Source organism: Xyrauchen texanus, chromosome 5 (genome assembly GCF_025860055.1).
Source record: "Xyrauchen texanus isolate HMW12.3.18 chromosome 5, RBS_HiC_50CHRs, whole genome shotgun sequence".
Lineage (NCBI taxonomy): Eukaryota > Metazoa > Chordata > Actinopteri > Cypriniformes > Catostomidae > Xyrauchen > Xyrauchen texanus.
In genome coordinates, this window is record NC_068280.1 from 13,782,082 (window position 1) to 13,802,510 (window position 20,429).

The following is a 20,429-nucleotide window of genomic DNA, read 5'->3' on the forward strand; positions in this document are numbered from 1 at the left end:
ACTTTGTGTGAAATGTTCATTCGTTCCTTTTTAGCAGCTGTTTGTAGGATAAATGATCAGGAGGATGATCTGATGAGTCTTAAGCGTAGCAAATTGGTTTATATCGAAGGACAAACAGAGTTTGCCTTTCCCGGGTATTCCAGGGAGTGTGTTCTGTCTTTTATTGACCGTAACCTTTGTACTTAAGGTCTCTTTGCAGAGAAGTTCCAAGTCATGCGTTATCTGAACAAGAACCTTTTGATAGTTTTATTGGCCAGATTTGAGACTTCTTGGTGCCTGGTCAAGCAGAATCTTTTAATTTATGACGTTGAGGTATTCCAGGGTTCCAGGGTAAAAAAAGTTTTTTTTTTTTCTAGATTAAAGTCATATTGCCAGCAATTGTTTGCTCTTCTGCACCTATTAACCTACATAAATTATTTAATCACACCACACACACACACTTTGTCTTGTGGCTATACTTTTGAAACAGTGGGTGTTATAATTTACAGATTGGCCCCATTCACTTCCATTGTAAGTGCCTCACTGGAACACAGATGTCCACTCTGAATTAATTATAAAAGATATACAAACCATTTAAAACTGTAAATTAATAAAAATGTTCTAAGGAAATTTAAATAAGTTGTTTTATTAAGAATAAGCATCTCAATTCCACCTGGGTCTTTTTTGACCCACATATGCAGTTTAGGGTTAAATTCATTTCTATTTATTTTCTTCTTTCAAATCACATGCATGGATGAATTGTTCACACAAAAGAGTAGTGTATTAAGTAAATGGGGTAAATTATTTATTCATTTTGACATCCATAACATACCGCAGACAGAGAATTGAGCCTAACAGAAATAAAACCATTTGAATTTCTGCAGGAATTCACTGTTGACTGTTTTCAATCATGGCCTCCATTGTGCTTTTCAATGCCAAATCCTTTGCTACAGCATCAGTGAAAACAAATGCCAAATAGAAGGCCCATAAGACAGTAAAACACAAAAGACAGGGACATTTAAGATTAACATCATAACATTCTTTTAGTTGGGCTTCATTGTGGCCCTCAAATCTGAGCCCAGTATAACAACTTATTCTAAGATTTGGTAGAGAGTGTTACAATAACAAACATCATAACATCTTAATATATTAAATGTTTAAACAAATATTTAACAGACAAAGACATATGTCCTGATAAGCACATCTCTGGGAGGTCTCCTAGACCAGATGCTGAAAAGGAATTGATTCGCTTTTTGAAAGTATCCACTTTTTCAGTCCTTATGAGAGGTCCAAGATCTGTAATCATAAGATACACACATCACAACTTGACTCTACATTACCTACAATATCAAAAACGATATGCACAGTGCACTTTGAATAAAAAAAAAAGGTGCCCTAGTCCATGCATCTCAGCCAGCAACAGCAAATATAGTCGATGCATTTTTTTCTTAGTTTGGAAACAAGAGAATCAGGTGTTGTAATTTCCTAACAAATGTAATTAGTTCTTAGTTATAGTAATTGTTTTTTTTATATGGTTTGCTTTGCTTTCCAGTTTCAAATTTTGACTGCAATGGTACTTCCTCTACAATCTTCTGTTCCCACAGTCCTATTCTGCATCCAAAGCCTGCCACAGTTCATTTTGGGCAATAGGTTGCTGCTGGATCCTCCATGGCTGTGCTCTTGTGTGAATAAAATCTTAAGACAAGACTCTAGGCCTGTACCATCAAGTGTTCTCGGACAGAAATACATCCAATCGGCGATAGACAACACCAGTTTGTAAGACCAAACAGAGGTTGCTTATGCAGATCGCAGCCCACATCTTAGAATCTCTTTAAGGGAGTGTGCAGGATGGTACATGCAGGATGTTTGTGCATTCGTGAATAAAGCCATTTTAGTGGTTTCCAAGGGAACATTGGAAATAAAAAGGTTCTCCTGTGGCATTAGGCTGGAAAAAAAAACAAATTCTCATTCTAAGTGGAACCTTTCTTTTCAAAAGCATCCATATTTCAGTCATGACAACTCTCGTAATCAGCTTTCAACATTTTCTGTTCCTGACAGAACTTCAGGTCATTATCAAACATATAATTTAATTATCATTTTCATTAAGTGAAATTAAGCCTACCTAGATCATTAAAGGGACTAGAATGTACTCTGAAGGTTCCTCTGGTGTTCCTCTCCTGCTTTCAATGATACTGCAGGACCTCTCTTGGTCTCTTCAAAGTCATCCAAAAAACGGTCTAAGGTGTCAAAAACAAAAGCCAGCACTGAGGCCTGTCTGAAACCCATCAATCTGAAAAGATAAGAGCCAACCATAAAAGTAGTCCATACAGCCCATGTGCTATATATTCCAAGCGTTCTAAAAGCCATACGATATTTGTTTGTGAGGACAATTCCAAAATTCCGATTATTATTAAAAAACACAAATTGTCAGTTTCACTTAGATTTTGGTCTGTTCCTCACACAAAGCTATTATATTGTTTCCAATGAGAATATAGAACATTGATATGTTTTTTTGGGACAGCCCCAGTTTCTATTAACTTTCATTGTTTGAAAGAGCTGCCAGGACATTGCTAAATAACTTTTGTTTTTCCATAAAAAAATAAATAAATAAAAAAGGTACTATAACCGAAGATAGGCTTGGTTGCCTGTGGCCCTTCGAATGTCTTCCAGCAAGTCCATGGTAGCAAAGAATGCCAGGTCTGCAGCACGGTGGTGTAGGAAGCCATGACTAGAGCTGATCTCATCCTTATTGATGCCTCCACTGGGTTCACTTGAACTAGTCCTGTCAAACAAGCCACCATGGCTACACTTGCCTGAGAAAGAGAGAGATTTTATTAAACAAGCATTTGTGAATGTAGCTTTGTGGTCTCAACTACAAGCATCCTGAGCTTTGTGATAGAGCCCATTAAGCTTCCCAACCTGCAGGTTTGGTGGAAGAGAGAAGGCTAAAATATCCTGAAGTTAATAGCTTCTGCTGCAGGATCTCTGGGAGAATGTTGTTACTGCAGTTTTCTCCATCGCAACTTCTGCATGTTGCTGTGTTGAGGCCTAGATATGCAAACATTTCAGAAGTGTGCGAGGGATCACAGAATATGCAAAGTGTGCCAAAACTGATTATTTTACATGTGTGGAAAGTTTTACAGAAATTTAAAATGGTCATTTGTTACCACAGACAGAGATAAAGAAAATACACAGCAACTATTTCAGAAACTACTATACCTGCTAGGTTGTTGAGGGGAAGGCCAGGACTGATCAGGTTGCTGAAAGGAGCAGTGTTTCCCAGTTCCACCCAGTTACTATGGCTATAGAAATCCTGCATACAAAAGCACATATATTTGGCCAAACTGTTCCTAGTATCCATTGTTACTTGGGGGTGGGGGCTTCTCATTTTAGTGCAACTGGAATCTTTAAATAATTTAAAGAATAAACACTGACTCCAGTGGAAATTGACTATTTTTAATGGTTCAGCAAATGTGGACATTGGTTCAATCATAGATATAAATACACAGATGTCTCAGCTGTTCCAATGGACCGCAATATGTCAACATGTCCACCATACTGGAAAGGTCAAGAGCTATTTGTAAACACATGACAGTGATTGGACAGATGTGGTCTGCAACAGTCTGGAATCTTTACCTGCTAATTTTCACAAGATTTGATTTGCCATAAAAATTGGTCAATATTGTAGATTTGAAATGTCCAAATTAAACAAAGTATTGGTGAAACGCTCTCATGAATAATGTTTGATCAGAGCACTGCTTGATGCCTTAAGCTTCTTATAGAAGCTGATGACTTTTGACCATCAAAGCAATGGGATGGACAGGTCATAACAATAAATCAATATTTCTCATACTCAATAGCACCAATAGGAAGTTCATATAGTAAGTCCTATCCATATATATTATAAATGATAACCTGGGATATAATTTAACCAAATTATTAAACTGAAATGATTGGTGTAATTTATAGTCTATAATCTAAAATTACATCTACACCGTTCAGCCACAACATAAACACCACCTATCTAATAAAGTCTCGCTCCCACCTCCTGCCGCAAAAACAAGAGGTGGCAGCAGGTCACACATGTTCAAGTCACAAGCAAGTCTCGAGTCTTAACCATCAAGTCAAGTCTCAATTGCAGCGCAGACAAATCAAGTCCAGATGAGTTTCATGTCGAGTCAAGCCACCGTACTAAAATAAATAGATTTAAATTTTTTAAATAAATATAGATTTCTTTTTTCCTCTGAAAAGATGTACTTACAGATATCTTTAAATAAATTTTTATATTAAATTGTATAGTAGTAATGCAACACACACACACACACACACACACACACACACACACGCGCACACGTAATGAACATGCACAATATTTTTGTCGTGGGCACTTAAAAATACTGTGAATACTTCTAGATACAATACAATCGATTTTTTTTAATTAACCGGATAAAATGTATGACACTGCGTGCATGCTGTGTAAAAATGCGGTCAGATTTTCACATTGATCTAACAAAAACGGCAGACGGGCTGAATGAAAATGCAAATTCGCTCTGACAGTAGGTGGCGCTGTTATATACAGTGGTTACGCCCGTTTCACACATACTCCGTTTGCAGTGCGTATGCGGTGCGTATACGGTACAGGAGCAGCACGTGCGTTTGCAGTGCGCTACTGATCCGCAGTTTCTGTGTGCCACAAAATCAAAAATGTGTAAGGAATTTTAATTTTAAATCCAAACGTTAACTTTGACATGGTTTAAGACATTGAAACAGTATGAAAATTAATTTTAATTATTGTGATTCTTAGTTTTACATGTAGTTTGAGTTGAAAAGCTATCGCGCTATATATGTTGCTAAGAAGGAGAATGAGACGCATTTGCGTTCACTCTGTCTTTTTTGGGGGGTAAAAAAAAATCATATATGATGGCATTTTGCAACTTTTGGGACTATAATCAAACTTTAGTTTTTCTTGACCCTGTAATTTAGTAACTGTAGAACACATTAACTGTAATTATGCGTATATGATGAAATTACTACAGTTTCTTGACAATCTATGTCTATTTTAATGTGAACAATGCGCTGCCACTTTAATTCAGTGCGGTGCAGCACAGCAAAAATAGACTCGGTCCGTAAACCAACGCACCACAACTGGAACGGATCGACGGACTGCATCCGCGTGCAGTGTAAAAGCTCTAACCTGTTAACATGGGTACGGAAAAAATAAAATTACGCACTGCAAACGGAGTATGTGTGAAACGGGCGTTACCCTGGTATCGCCTGTACACAAAGCTGCCCTGCGCTCCTAAACAATACTTCATTAGGCATTATACGGAGGGAAGATGAAAAGAAAATGCCATTGAAGCGAACTGACTATCTTCAGAAAAGCTTCGGAGATACATTTATATAAAATTGTCAAAAGTAATGCATTCAAGGGCTTTCGTTTAAATCTTCAGAATCACTATGAGAGGACTTAGATTTCATCACGAGTCATTCTGTATATTTTATACTAGTCACGTTTTAAAGTGTTGTGACTGCAAATCTGCCTGTTACGTTTTATTGCCAAAAGATTGTTATGGTATATTGTTGACTGTTGAGAACGAATTTCAAACTTGTCCCGCTACAAAACATTAGTAATCGGGAATCATTTTAATTACGGACAAGCCTCAAACATTTGAACAGTAATTTTACATAGGAATCTTTCTGGATTCATAATGTGGTTTTTTTAAATGCTTGATGAAATCTGTTGCATCTGATATTTTTGCATATTGTGCATCTGGCAAATCTTTTTTTATTCACACTGTTCAATTCGAAAACTATATCCAAAGTATATTATTTTAGGAACTTCATCTGTCATTTTGGCACATTGTGAGAACAGCGTTAACTGCGCAAATACAGATCAGTGGTGCTGGCGGGCTTATTGCATATTAATTAATTGAGGTTGCACTTTTTTTTTTAAACATTTCATTACCATTTAGAAGTTATTGAAAATAACAAAAAACACTCCAGTCATTGTTGAGTCATGCAGTTCAAGTCAAGTCAGCTCTCGAGTTGCTGGTTCTCAAGTCAAAGTTGTAATTTTCTTCATTTAGTCAAGCAAGTCACAAGTACTTAAATTTGCCACTAAATCAAGTCATGTAACTCAAGCCCCCCCACCTCTGCAAAACAGTGCCAACCCACATCTTAGAATAGCATTTCGAGATGCTATTCGTCTCACCACAATTGTACAGAGTGGTTATCGGAGTTACCGTAGACTGTCAGTTCAAACTAGTCTGGCAATTCTCTGTTGACCTCTCTCATCAAGGCATTTCCATCCACAGAACTGCCGCTCACTGGATGATTTTTGTCTTTGGCACCATTCAGAGTAAATTCTAGAGCCTGTTGTGCGTGAAAATCCCAGGAGATCAGCAGTTACATAAATACTCAAAAAAGCTTGTCTGGCACCAACAATCATCCATGCCATTATCTAATCCAATTGTGTGGCAGTATTGCAGTGTATAAAGTCACGCAGATACGGGTCAGGAGCTTCAGTTAATGTTCACATCATCTATCAGAAAGGGGAAAAAATTTGATCTCAGTGATTGACCGTGGCATGATTGTTGGTGCCAGATGGACCAATTTGAGTATTTCTGTAACTGCTGATCTCTTGGGATTTTCAAGCCCAACAGTCTCTAGAATTTACACAGAATGGTGCCAAAATCAAAAAACACCCAGTAAGCAGCAATTCTGTGGACAGAAATGCCTTGTTGATGAGTGAGGTCAACAGAGAATGGGCAGAGTGGTTAGAAGTGACAACATCTACGGTAATTCTGATAACCACCCAGTACAATTGTGGCGAGAAGAATAGGGTTGGCGCCGTTTTGGTGGCACAATATTAGGCAGGTGGTTTTAATGTTGTGGATGATCAGTGTAGATTACCATTTCATGAGTTTAAGGTTTACACATTAAGGAGTTCAGTTTTCATAATTTACATTATTTCTGAGAACCACATATGAAACGCTTTCAGACTTTCTCTTGTAAAACAGCCATTTTTTTTTGTTGCAAAATCCAAATAAATATATCATGGCAAATATATCCTCCACTGACTTGCATTCAAACAGGTCTCCTTGTTGACCATTCCAAAATGGTGACGCGGTTGACATTTCCAAAACAAGTGAGGTATCTACCCATGTCATTTATATCAATGCATACAATACAGTACACAGGAATTTTAATCCGTAATGATTACATATTTTAAATATGCCATATTGATTGATTGATTATTATACATAATTTTTATTATTTCAAGCCTTGCATGAAATTTAGATGTGCAGAGTTTTTAATAAAGTAAAACGTACTCCACACATATTTTCATAGACATCAAACAACAATCTCCAGTAATAACAATACCTGTACAGTATGACACACAATCCCCAGTCTGATGCGGGCGGATGAAAAGCTCCCCGCCTTCATGCTGGCTTTCACTGCGTCTAGGCCCTGAGTGATGATTTCCCGTCCCTCTCTGAAAGCCTCATTATCAAAATGATACGGAGCACTAAATTGCATCCCATCCACTGCTGCATTGCTAAGGCCAGTCTCAGTAAGAGCCAAATTAAAACTAAATAGTTGTAATTTACCAGAATTTGAACTGGAGCAGGCTCTTAGGACAGCAGTTGAATTCAGTCTGTTGTCGATCTGGGAGGTGAAAGGTAGGAAGCACAGAAACAATCTTTAGAAGTTAAAAAAAAAAAATATCACAATTTAATTTTGCCACACTTGCAACTCGTTATTGATAACAAGGAAGTACCTCTTTGGTAAGACATTAACCAACAATTTTGGTCATACACAAGAGGTCAAAACGGTAAATTAAATGGTTCACTTAGCACTGAGAGGTGCCCCAATGGTCAAAGACATCCATCTAAGGCAGGGGTTCTAAATGGGGGTGGTACCACCCCCACCCCCCAGGGCGTTTAAAGGATGCAAAGGGGCGGTATGTTCATTAGGGCGATATGGGCGACGCACTGCCAAACGGGAAAAGGAAGGATTTTTTTCTAACCAATTCTATCACTGCAACAATCGTTATCAGTGTTCTAATCTAGACGTCTGATCTGCCAATCAGGCTAAAGTCGTGCTTAAAATGGCCCCGCCCCTTTTGGGGCGATTTCAGTCAGGTTGAAAATCGCCCCAGAAGTCTCTCATAGACTCATGTAAAATATTTTTTTTTTCAAATATCAGAGCATTCAATTCAATCTCTATGGGTTCCGGGAGGGCTTGCACTTACGCGCTTTCCTCATACGTAACGTAACCATGAACGTAACTTTTTTTTTTTTTTTTTCATGAACGTAACTAAGAAAAGAGCGGGTAGCAGCGTCAATCAATTCACGTACTACTGTCAAGATGGCTAGCGTTCAGTGACTCTAGATTGTCTCTTTGAAAGAAGTTCCTTTTGTCGGCGAACAAATCAAGTTAAATTGTCAACGAAACAATTAGGACCTCCCAGACCAAATTTAATCATTCAACAGGCTTCTACTAAAGGGGGAAAGTCCTACATTCAAGGATTTTCCAAAAATCGGTACAAATGAAAAACCTGGCTAGCAGGCTGCGACATAGCCAATGCAGTCTTCTGCTACCCCTGCCTCTTTCACCCTGAAGGCGGCACGGCAGACAGCACCGCTTTTGACAGCGACAGGTGTAACAGACATGCACCATCTTTCAGAAAAGATAAAGAAACATGAGCTGTCAAAGACCCACATTGATAGCTGTTTGAGATTGTCTGCTTTGGGGAGAGTGAACATTGCCACACGTTTCTACACAGACACTGCTGGTGCTGAGGTACATCGATAGCAACCATAAAGTGCAGGAACGCTTTAGTTTCTTCCCATCTCGGAATCAATCTCAATTGCCAGTGTGTTTTAGGAGAGACTGAACGGTCTTTTTGCCGACAACGAGAAATTTAAACTCATTGTGCAAGCTTACGATGGAGCCAGTGTGATGAGGGGAGAGAAGGCTGGTGTGCAGCAAAAGGTGCGTGAGCATTTTAAGAATGCCCATTATGTTTATTGCTATGCACATCTGCTGAATTTGATCATGCAGTAAGCTACTTCTCTTATCAAAAAAGTTAATATTTTCTTTTCAGATCTGAGTGGGATTGCAACTTTTTTTTTCCCGGTCACCCAAACGGACCAGCATTCTTGACCAGACTGTTGCACGAAGACTGCCCAGAACTTCATCCACACGGTGGAACTTCAACAGCAGAGTCGTGAACACTGTCTACGAGAATCGAGACGACCTCATACAAAGTTTTGAAGCCATCAGGACGGCTTTATTGGGTTCATTTGCCCAGCCCACCATGAGAGAGGCATATGGCTACGTGAGGATGCTACATGAAGATTTCATTTTTTTCATGTGGCTTTTTCACAAAATCATGCCCCACGTCGATAATCTGTACCAGAAGCTCCAGAAGAAGGACATCAATACCGTCTTCATCAAACGTGCCCTCGACAGCTTCACAAACAGTGTGCAGGCCATAAGTGTTTCATGTTCATAAAGGAGACTCATGATGGGTCAAGCACTAGCTTTTATTTTAGCTCCCTTAACATAGCCATCCTCGTGCATTTTATCTTTTTTACACACTTCTTCTCCTCGCCTCGCCCCCTTCCTAATATAGCTCCCTGGTGCACTCTATTGGCTGACCTATATCGTAACATCTCCCTTCACATAACAAAGGAAAGTTCTTGAAATTGGACAACAGAACATAACCCAACTTAATCAGAAAACCCCTTATACAGATTAACAGGTTTAACAAAACTATCTGTTATTCTGTGAATAGCTTAATGAATAGTTCAGTATTTTTATTTTTTTTATTTATTTATTTTTTTTACATAACATAGTCCGTAGAGTATCTAGCAGGCATTTTTATGTTGGACCTGGTTCTTGTGTGTCTTAGAATTGGGACTGTGGGTGGTACAGTATCTTCTTTGTTTGTTATTTGCTGTGCGTTGCTCTCTGAAAACTCTCCTGTCCCCCAGTAGTCATCATTTATGGTGGGTTGGTCTGCTGGTACGGTGACTTTGAGCTGTTCAGGCACGGGACGAATGTCTTTTCTGTTGTGACGGTATTTCTTGCCTTTCACTAGCAGTATGTAGGAACGGTCACTGAGCTGATCGATGCAGATGCCAAGCGCCCATGTACTGGCTGGGTTATTGGGGTGAAGAAGGACCCGCACTGTCTGCCCTTGAATTATGCTTGGCATGACGCGTGCTGTAGTGTCATACCGTTGCTTCACTGCTGCTTGCTTGGCTGTTTTTCTTGTGACAACTTCTTGCACCACTTTGGGATGCAGAAGGGCCTCTCCAGTAGGCAGTGTAGTGCGTGTTCTCCGTGACATGAGCCTTTGAGTTGGAGAGCTATCAAGGCCTTCTGTTGGGGTGTTTCTCCATGCCAGAACTGCTTTCCAGAGGTCTCCCCCTTCCAAGGTAGACTTTTTTATCAGTGTTTTTGCTATTTTTACAGCTGACTCTGCTTTACCATTGCTTTGGCTGTGATATGGTGATGATGTGACATGGTTAAAGTCCCATTCCTCTGAAAATTCTTGAAAGTCCATGCCACTGAAAGGCAGTCCGTTGTCTGTGAAAACCTCAAGGGGAATGCCATGTCTGCTGAACTGCCTTTTGCAGCACTCAATGACTGTGGATGATGTGTAATCTGGCATGCTGTCTATCTCCCAGTAGTCAGAATAGTAATCCACCATAATTAGGAACATGGAGTCGTTTGCAGTAAATAGATCCATTCCTATTTTAGACCATGGAAGGTGAGGTATTTTGTGTGGAATCAATGTTTCATTTTGCTGTTTCACATGGATAGTGTTGCATGTGGCACAAATGCTGACAAAGTTTTTGACTTCATCTGTGATGCCAGGCCAGAAAACTGCCTCACGAGCCTTTCTCAGGCTAGCCTCAATTCCAGAGTGTCCAGTGTGGATTTTTTCTAAAAAGGCAGGCCGCAGAGCTTCAGGAATGAGAATCCTCTGTCCTTTGAATATCAGGCCACTGTCACTGGCTAGTTCCTCTTTGAAAGTCCAGAATGGTCGCAATAAGCCGTTGACAGCACGTTTGTGGTTGGGCCAACCGGTTTTAATGCAGACATGTAGTTTTTGGAATAGCGTGTCTTTGGCAGAGTGTGTTTTGATGGTTTCCAATGTCTTTGTGGAGATATTGATACCGCTGGAATGGCTAACTTGTTCAAAGTCCTGTGAGGTAAGACCCATTGCGTATACGGAGGCTGGTGTCTGCATTTGTGAGTGTGTCATGCTCGTCTGAGGTGCTCTAGAGAGGAAGTCGGCGACGTGCAAATCCTTGCCTGGTTTGTACTGCAGGTGTATCTGATATCTCTGTAGCCTCAATAGCATCCTCTGTAACCGCTTGGGTGCTGTCAGCAAGGGTTTTTTGAAGATTGCTTCAAGTGGTCTGTGATCACTATGTACAGTGATGTGCTCTCTTCCATGTAGATACTGGTCAAATTTATCACACGCAAAGACAATGGCAAGGCATTCTTTCTCAATCTGAGCATATTGTTGTTCTGTAGGGGTCAGTGTCCTGGACGCAAATGCTACAGGTTGTCCATTCTGTAGGAGGGCTGCCCCTAAGCCTTTCTCGCTGGCATCACATTGCAGTGTGACCTCCTCTTTGATGTCATAGTATTTCAGTACAGGGTAGTGAGTGACTAAATCTTTGATCTTCTCCAGAGCAGCATCATGCTTTTGTAGCCACGTCCAGTCAACGTCCTTGTCTGTCAGCCGTCTGAGAGGTTCACATATGTCTGACAGACGTGGCAGGAACTTTGACAAGTAGTTTACAAACCCCAAAAGCCTTTGGAGGGATTTTACATTGGTCGGTGTTTGCATGTTCTGGATTGCAGTTATTTTCTCGTGGTCCGGGCGTAAGCCTTCATTTGTGAGGAGGTGACCCATGTACGTCACACTAGGGAGCCTCAGCCGAAGTTTCTTTCTGTTCAGCTTCAAATTGACTTCCCTTGCTCTCTGTAGTAGGGCTGAGATGTTCTTGTCATGATCTGCCATTGCCTCTTTTGTAGTGTTGCCACACCCATAGACAAGAATGTCATCTGCAATCACACTGACTCCTCTAAGACCCTGCAATGCTTCATGTTGTCTCCTTTGGTACTCTTCAGCTGCCGGTTTTATTCCGAACGGCATCCGAAGCCACCTGTATCTTCCTTCAGGCGTCCAAAATGTGGTGAGGTAGCTGCTGGCTTCATCCAGCTTGATTTGCCAATAGCCATCCTTAGCATCGAGAACTGTGAATATTTTTGCATTGGTTATTTCTGGAAGGATTTCTTCAATTGTGGGAATCTGGAAGTGTGATCTGAGCAAAGCTTTGTTCAATGGGGTAGGATCGATGCATATGCGCAGCTTGTCATTCTTTTCTATAACCACCATGTTGCTTATCCACTGAGTCGGTTCCGTAACTTTAGCGATGACCCCCTTTTGTTCCATTTCCTGAATGGCTTTGATAATTTTTGATTTGATGGGAATAGGAATCCGTCTTGGTAACTGCTGTACAGGCTGGACTGTGGGGTCAATCTCAAGGTGTAGTTCCCCTGGGAGGCATCCTAATCCATCAAACACATCATCATACCTGGAGATGATTTCATCCGTTGTATTGGGTGCGCCTGACATCTCTTTCGTGTCATTATTGTGTATTACATGGTTGGTGTTTATTTGAAGTAGATTGAGTTTCTGGCAGGTTTCAGCTGAAAGCAGTGGTATGTGTGATGTCTCCATTACTTGAAATCTGAGGATGTATTTGTGCCCTTCATGGTCTGTTTTGAGGTCACATTCACCCTTAGGCTTGATTAGCGTGCCATCATACAGCTTGAGTGTGGCTTTGCTGGGCATTAAAGCTGGATTGCCGTCTTGCAGTAAGCGTTGGAGGTCACGAAAACCGATTACATTGACTGTGGAGCCTGTGTCTAGCTGGCACTTCAGGGTATAATGGGAATCGTCATTGAATGACTTTACATTGTGTGGGGTCAGCTTCAGATTTATAAACCATTTACTTTGGTTGGCTTGCATACAGTTTACATGTGAAATGTACCACATTGCATCTGCTTGTTCTTCAGACTGGACGTCTGCCTCTACTAAGTTCAGCTGTGGTTTGTGTTGTCTTTGTTTGCAAACACGTGCAAAATGATTTCGTTTGCCACATGTTTTACAGGTTACACCATAAGCGGGGCATTTGGCTTTTGCATGCAGTGATCCACAGTAATGGCATGAGTTGTTATGTTGCCTTTTTTTGTGATCCTCAGATACGTTTGTCTGTTTGTACCCCTGCCTGCCGCGTTCAGAATAGTTTTCTCGGGAAGTGAAGTTGATGACGTCATCCCGCTCCGCTCCGCTTATTTTCTGTATTTGCAGTTGCGCCTGTTCACTCGCGCGACACATGTCTATAGCTGTGTTCATTGTGAGCTTTGGTTCGCGTAACATCCGTGCTTGTGCACTTGAATCCTTTGTGCCTATGACCAGCCGGTCACGGATCAGCTCTTCTCTTAATTCACCAAATTCACATGTGTCTGCTAACTTCCTTAGCTTTGCAATGAACTGTTCTGTTGTCTCACACTGAGTTTGTTTACAGTCATTAAACACAAACCTTTCGTAGATTACGTTCTTGCATGGTTCGAAATGTGACTGTAATGCATCTAGTATCTTAGTCGGATCCTCCCTGTCTGCCGACGGCATGTGTAGATGGCGTTGAAGTTGATGGCACTCTTTACCCATCACTGTCAATAGCGTAGCAACTCGAATATTTTTGTCTTTTTTATCCAGGCCCGTGGCAATCTCATAATTGTCCCATTGTGCACGGAAAAACGTCCAGTTGCTGTATGCGTCACCTTTTATGTCCATGGGTTCTGGAACCGGGATGCTGTATGCCATGGCTGCTAGCTATTGATCTGACTTGACTGAACGAGTAACTTAATTAACAAATACGTTGTCCGTCAGTATGTCTACTATTTACTTGCTTGTTCGGCTTGAGCAGTCTTTGTTGGTTCTGACTTCTGACACCATGTTTCATGTTCATAAAGGAGACTCATGATGGGTCAAGCACTAGCTTTTATTTTAGCTCCCTTAACATAGCCATCCTCGTGCATTTTATCTTTTTTACACACTTCTTCTCCTTGCCTCGCCCCCTTCCTAATATAGCTCCCTGGTGCCCTCTATTGGCTGACCTATATCGTAACAATAAGGTAAGATTAAACAATACCATTCGATCGTTCTCAAAAGCAGAGCTTTGTCATTTGAAAATGTTTGCATGAAAGGAGACTGCATTTGTGTTAGAAATTACATTATTCTCATTATATATGGCCAGTGGTGTAATCTAGCTTACTTTATAAACTGTATACTGTGCTGAACATCCAGGCTAGGTGAGACTCAAAGGCTAACTTAAACACTAAAGACTTTATGCATCCCTGCCCATTTTAAGTGGAACTGAAATCTTTGTACTATACGTGGATAAATTGCATATACCTGTGCATCACATAGACTACAGTACTGTACATAGCATAACAAACACATTGGTCTGTTTGCCTTAAGGGACTCCTGTCTACAGCAGCTGCAAGTAGCAACAGGAGCCAAAAGACCCAGAACGGCTTTGAGAGAAGAGAAGCAGAGGCTGTCTGAAGAGGTCTGCAACACCATCCTGGATCACACCAAAGCAAGGTTCTCTTTCACTGGCCACCTTGTGAGTGCTACCTTACTGCAAGCAGATATGTTTGAAAGGTACTGCCATTAATTTCTTGATGAGTCTCTGAATGCCACTGTGAATGCATACACCATGCTGAACAAGGCAAAGCTCAAGACAGAACTCTCTCTCATCTAATGAGAATCCTGAATTCAAGGGCTGCTGTGGTGCACTGGCACTGTACCAGGTTCTCATGAGCTACAACCTCCAGGAGACATTCTCTGAGACTGTGACTCTATTGAACATCCTCATAACTACTCCCATGACAACAGCTGAAGCTGAGAGATGTTTCTCAATGTTAAGACATTCCTACGAAATTCAATGGGCCAGTAACATCTGAATGCACTGGCCATGCTTTCAATGGAGAGGGAACTCGTCCTCAACATGCCTGATTAATACACGCACAAACCAAATCATTTCAAAGTTTTAAATAGTTATTTTTCATTCATTAAAAAAAATAAAAAATAAATAAATAAAAAATAAAAAAATATGTTCATGTGAATTGGCCAGAATATGGTTGTTCATATTTACAAAGCCATACAAATAGCGGTTTACCTTTCTAGAAATTATTTTCAAATGCTGTTTTCAGGCAAAATGTCTATCACTGTTCATGTTCATTTTCACAAATCTATACAAGAGGGCAGAATATGGAAGTCTATACAAATTGCTTATTACCAATAACTTGCATCAATGTTTTCAGTGGTCTCTATCAAAAGCTCCTGCTCGCTTGTTGTGAATTATGCTCTGGTGCACATATTTCCAATTCAACCATGAGGCCTAAGTAATTAATGTGTATAGAATTATTTAGTTAAACTTTGAAGACCAAACCAGAATGATGAGGTGCTGCCATGTGTAAAGCCAAGATGCACAGACCACACTAGGTCAAGCTTCAGTTATTCGTTCACTTATTTGGGACAACGTTACTTTGCTTTTATTAAGTAGCACATTGGTGATATCCTACATTCCAGAAAATGTAGTTCTAAAGATCCACTTCTCTCAACAATTTGTCTACTTGTATTTTCAGCTGATATTGAATTTGTTTATGGAAATGCAGATTGTTTATGCATTGAGGAATGTGAAAAAACACCCTGTGATAACTTATTTTGCTTTTGTAAGCCAATACTTTTGAGATCAGTTAATAAATGCTTCTGGTATTGACTTATATGCTGCCCCTGTCTTTATGTTGTTGCTGGACATATCTTTTTGAAAATGTGTCCTGTTTAGCTATTTTACATTACATAAAATTGGATTGCTTTTGGTAAGTAATGAAAAAGTGGAATAATTAATTGCGGAGCCATGTCATTTTTGCTTATGAAGGCTCCTTGATGCTAATTTCTTACATAGCTTTCCACCTGTAACTTATGTAGCTAGAGGGGAAATCGGTACCCATTGAATGGGTCACCTTAATCATTATCAGAAAAATTGCCCCCCCTAAGAATTTTTTCAGGAGCCGCCACCGGTGCTGAGAGCAAATTATTAGAGACGGGGGTGTAAGGTTACAAATGGGGGGTATTTACCAGTCATAATTATCAAATTTATCATTAAGTTACTCTTTGCATCAAAACATTTATATAGACTTTGAGTATATCAGTTGGTTCTCAGTAATACGGGTTGGTGCGCATTTGTACCGCATTTCATCTGAAGTATCTGATTTTGCAGCTTCAAATACACAGCCGGAGGCACAACCTCCGCTAATACGCCTGTATGGCTCTGTAGATGGATTCAACACAATGGAGACAGCAGCACGAGCGCAAAGGTGCATTTTTACACGCAGACCTGCAAGGTGCAAGAAGCGGACAACATTTGAATTCTACATCACCACCCTTGAATGTACTATAGTATCATATCTTTTTTTCCCTCTTATTGTGTATTCTATACTTTATTTTCTATGAAATATTTTATTATTCATGTCTTGTTGCGGTTTTGTATTGTGCACTGGAAGCTCCTGTCACAAAGACAAATTAATTGCGTGTGGAAGCATACGTGGCAATAAAGCTGATTCTGAACACGAACTGTATTTTAGGCAGACATAGATTCATAATACATATTATATCACTACTTCAGCTCTATTAAATTTCTCATAGGGTACATTAGGGGAGTGAGGGTTTAGAATGACTAAGTGCCATTGTTTGTTTTATAGAAATCATGTTACATCGATCCATGGTAGTGAAGATCTGTGCTTCCATGTGCTTACTATGGTATGGTTACAAATAAATGCAATTTTCAAAAGGGCAAACACAATTTTCTTTAAGACGAAATAGAAATACATAAAATAAATAAAAGCTAAAATATTTTGGTTTGAGTGTCAGAGAAAATAACAGGTTTACTTTTTCTATATGTTAGAGATAACCTTACTGTTGTTGATACAAGTAAATTTACATCTGCATCCAACTCAATGTTGTAATGTGGAATGAGCATTTCAGTGGGACATAATATGCAATATTATTGGTCTTTTCACTTATTTTTGATATCACTTTTATACATTTCAGTCTTCACATTTTCATTTTATAGGTCACAGATATAGCCCTCCATCTGCATAAATAAAAAATAAAAAAACCAAGGTTTGGTCTCACATTCGAGATGCATAACCTGCTGAATTTATTAACAAAATAAATGTGGGGTTGTTTGTTTGGTGGTTGGGGTAAGGGAATGAAATAGGAGGGCGTTCACAAAAATAAGGTTGAGATGCTCTGATCTAAGGCAAGTTTACATAGGCCAATAATTTAAAAAGGTGCAATGTCAATAACAGCATGGATATTCCCAGTGGTGAAGGTCATTAAACAAATCAGAAATAACTTCTGTTGTCACACTTGACAATGCAAGACATATGAATCATGTAACCTGAGGTATATTCATTTAATTGTGGGATTAGAATACTGTCTAACATTATAAAATGTTTTTTTTTTTTTTCATTGATTAAGAGCTGCAAAACATGGTTATTGTATTATACAGTAACTTTAAATCAACAGATAAAGTACCGCAGACATTTGGTCACCTTGTAAGTGTGAAATTTCATGCTTACTGATAGTGGCACCTGGTGGCCTAGAAAAAAAAAAATGCACAAATAATAAAATAAAAAAAGGAAAACAATTATAATTGCCAAAGCGAATTTTTTTTGAAGGCTATGAAGACACATAAAATAATAATAATAATAATAATAAAATAAAATAAAAAACACAAGTGAATTATTTTCCAACTTCTGGAAATTACTTTGAGGTGGGCCTCAGTAAAATTGGATGAGCCAAGTTTTTGTCCCACTTTAATATATATATAAAAAATTAACCAAATTTTCCATAACAGAAAAGAGCCACATTTCACACTTTCTGAAATGAGAATTTATGAATTTTTTTTAAACGGTTTTATAAATATATATTTGAAGTCAAAGAATAATCAGAAATATTCAGGGTGGGACAAGGTCTAATTAATTAGCTACATCAATGGTTTGAAGGCTCAAACAAACAATCCTGACTAAGCAAGTATTAGCAAAGAGTCAATGGAAAGAGCTGGGGGACAAAATGCAAAGGGACTGAAGATAGGAAGACCAGGCAAGGTCGAGTGTGGTACAGGAGGTATAGGAGTGTAAGAAGACTAGATGCTGATGAAAGCACTTATATTAGTGCAAAACTATTTAGAACAAAGCGAAATATGTCAGTTATGGAACAAAAATTGTTAACTACAATTCTTAGTTGCCAGAATAGCTCACACCCATGTCATTTTCTTACTGTTAGTGTAAAGTCTCGTCCCTGAGCGGTGTTTATATCTCGGCACACTTCTGCAGTCTTGCGTAAGATGGCGATCTGAGTGATTTCCTGATGAGTGAGGGAGCCATTTGATGGGATGACAGGAAATGCTGCAGCCTGGGGTGGTTGAAATAGCGCATCCCAGAGGACAAATACAGCAACTACAGCCAGTGAAGCCATGACTGATCTTGGAGCTGCTGGACAATTCACCACATGGGTATAAATCATCCATTTAACCCAACATTGAACATCAGTTAAATGGTTTAATGATTAATTTTCAAAATCATAAAAAAAGTAAATACTTATGTTTTGTATGAAATATGATGTGTTGTATTTTTCTTGACTAAAACTGTAGTAAAGTCACAAATCTGCAGTTTAAGTCATCAAGTCCAGTCTTCAGTCAAGTGCTTGCCTACAAGTAAATTAGCATCTGTATATATATATATATATATATATATTACTAAACTCTATGCTATAGTTCAGCTCCCGGAGATCAACATCTCTCTAATCAAACACACCTGAACACCTTAGGTTCACTTGAAAATGGCAGGCAGGTGTGGGAAGTGTTTGAAGTATAGACGTGGCCAAAAGTATTGGCAGTGACATAGATGTTGTGTTTCACAACGTTTTCTGCTTCAGTTGTTATGGTGTTGATTCACATTGTTTCCAGATTATTGTGTAGAGTGATCAGATGCATTTTAATTAATTGCAAAAAGCTTAATTGGCCAAAAATGAACTATCACAAAAAACAAAACGTCATTGTGCCCTGGCACAAAATGACCAGCTAACATAATTTCACTAATCATATCAGCAGCACCTGAGAAAGTGTGAAGAGTACTAGTCAGGTGAAATCACTCTATCATTCTGATTGGATTATAAGAGCAGACCGTTTGCAATAAAAGGAGGGAAGAAGTGCTTCCAAGGATTGTGTCCTTTCAAACTTATGAAATGCTTTTTTTTCTCCTCCTCTCTCTCTCTCTCTCTCTCTCTCTCTCTCTCTCTCTCTCTCTCTCTCTCTCTCTCTCTCTCTCTTCTTTCTCTCTCCTTCCCCAGTATGCTATAGAATCATGATCTACATATACTGAAGCTGCAATTGATGTCACTGACAATCATTTTGGCCATGGCTGTAGACTGCACAGTCATGCTGTTCACCAGCAAATAATCTGATCAACAAGCATGGTCTTTATAATGAAGCTAATTTATCATGGAACTGCTGGTTTAAACACCTGGTGGGGACACCAGCAAACCAGCATCCAAAACACAACATATGTTGTTGACCAGCAATGCTTCTCAGAAAGATAGTGGGGTTGGTTGTGCTTGATTAAACTCTGCAGGAGGGTTGATCTCTGGGTGCAGAATTGAGCACTCCAGATACATGATTTACAATACTGAGGGATCTTCGATTGGCTCCCGTTACTGCTGACAGCAGAGCAGATTTAGAGATAAGTTGAGAGATTTGTAATAGGAGTACAGGAATTTTATAATTGCATGTAGATATTTTCTATTATTAGTACATTTAGCAAAAGTTACACAAGGCCTCTGTCAGCGTATTTATACACTTTTACAAACTATTCACATCAGTGCCTTTTGTAAATCTTGTTATCAGGCAGGTAAATCTGAGACCCCATAAATAACAAACAAGGATGAAAGTATGTTTTCATATTCACCTACATGGTTTGCTTTTTGATTAAGATTTAGAGAACCCATTCCCCTTAATGTCATTTGTTTTTCTCCACTTTTCTCCCCAATTTGAAATGGCCAATACCCAATGCACTAAGTCCATGTGGTGGTAGAGTAGCTCGCCTCAATCCAGGTCACGGAGTTTGAATCTCAGTTGCCTCACCGCCCTAAGTGTCATCTTTAAAAAATGAATGCACCCAAACTGTGATAGCTAGACTTTCTGCTGCAGCAGGGGATTCATGAAGCCCCCTGCCCCAAAGAGGAGGGACCAAATCAGAATAAGGGCAGAAAGTAGTAAGCATTT

General features: G+C 39.4%; 1 protein-coding gene across 1 annotated transcript; it reads right to left on the reverse strand.

The window, feature by feature from the left end:
* Positions 1-779: 779 nt before the first annotated feature.
* Positions 780-18,487, reverse strand: LOC127643856 (von Willebrand factor A domain-containing protein 7-like). Its single transcript, XM_052126772.1, has 7 exons — positions 18,428-18,487; positions 7,363-7,647; positions 3,199-3,292; positions 2,899-3,027; positions 2,606-2,792; positions 2,102-2,269; positions 780-1,924 (listed from the first exon to the last, which is right to left on the reverse strand). The coding sequence occupies exons 2-6, from the start codon at positions 7,516-7,518 to the stop codon at positions 2,119-2,121; spliced, it is 717 nt and encodes a 238-aa protein (XP_051982732.1). The 5' UTR covers positions 7,519-7,647; positions 18,428-18,487; the 3' UTR covers positions 780-1,924; positions 2,102-2,118.
* Positions 18,488-20,429: the final 1,942 nt, after the last annotated feature.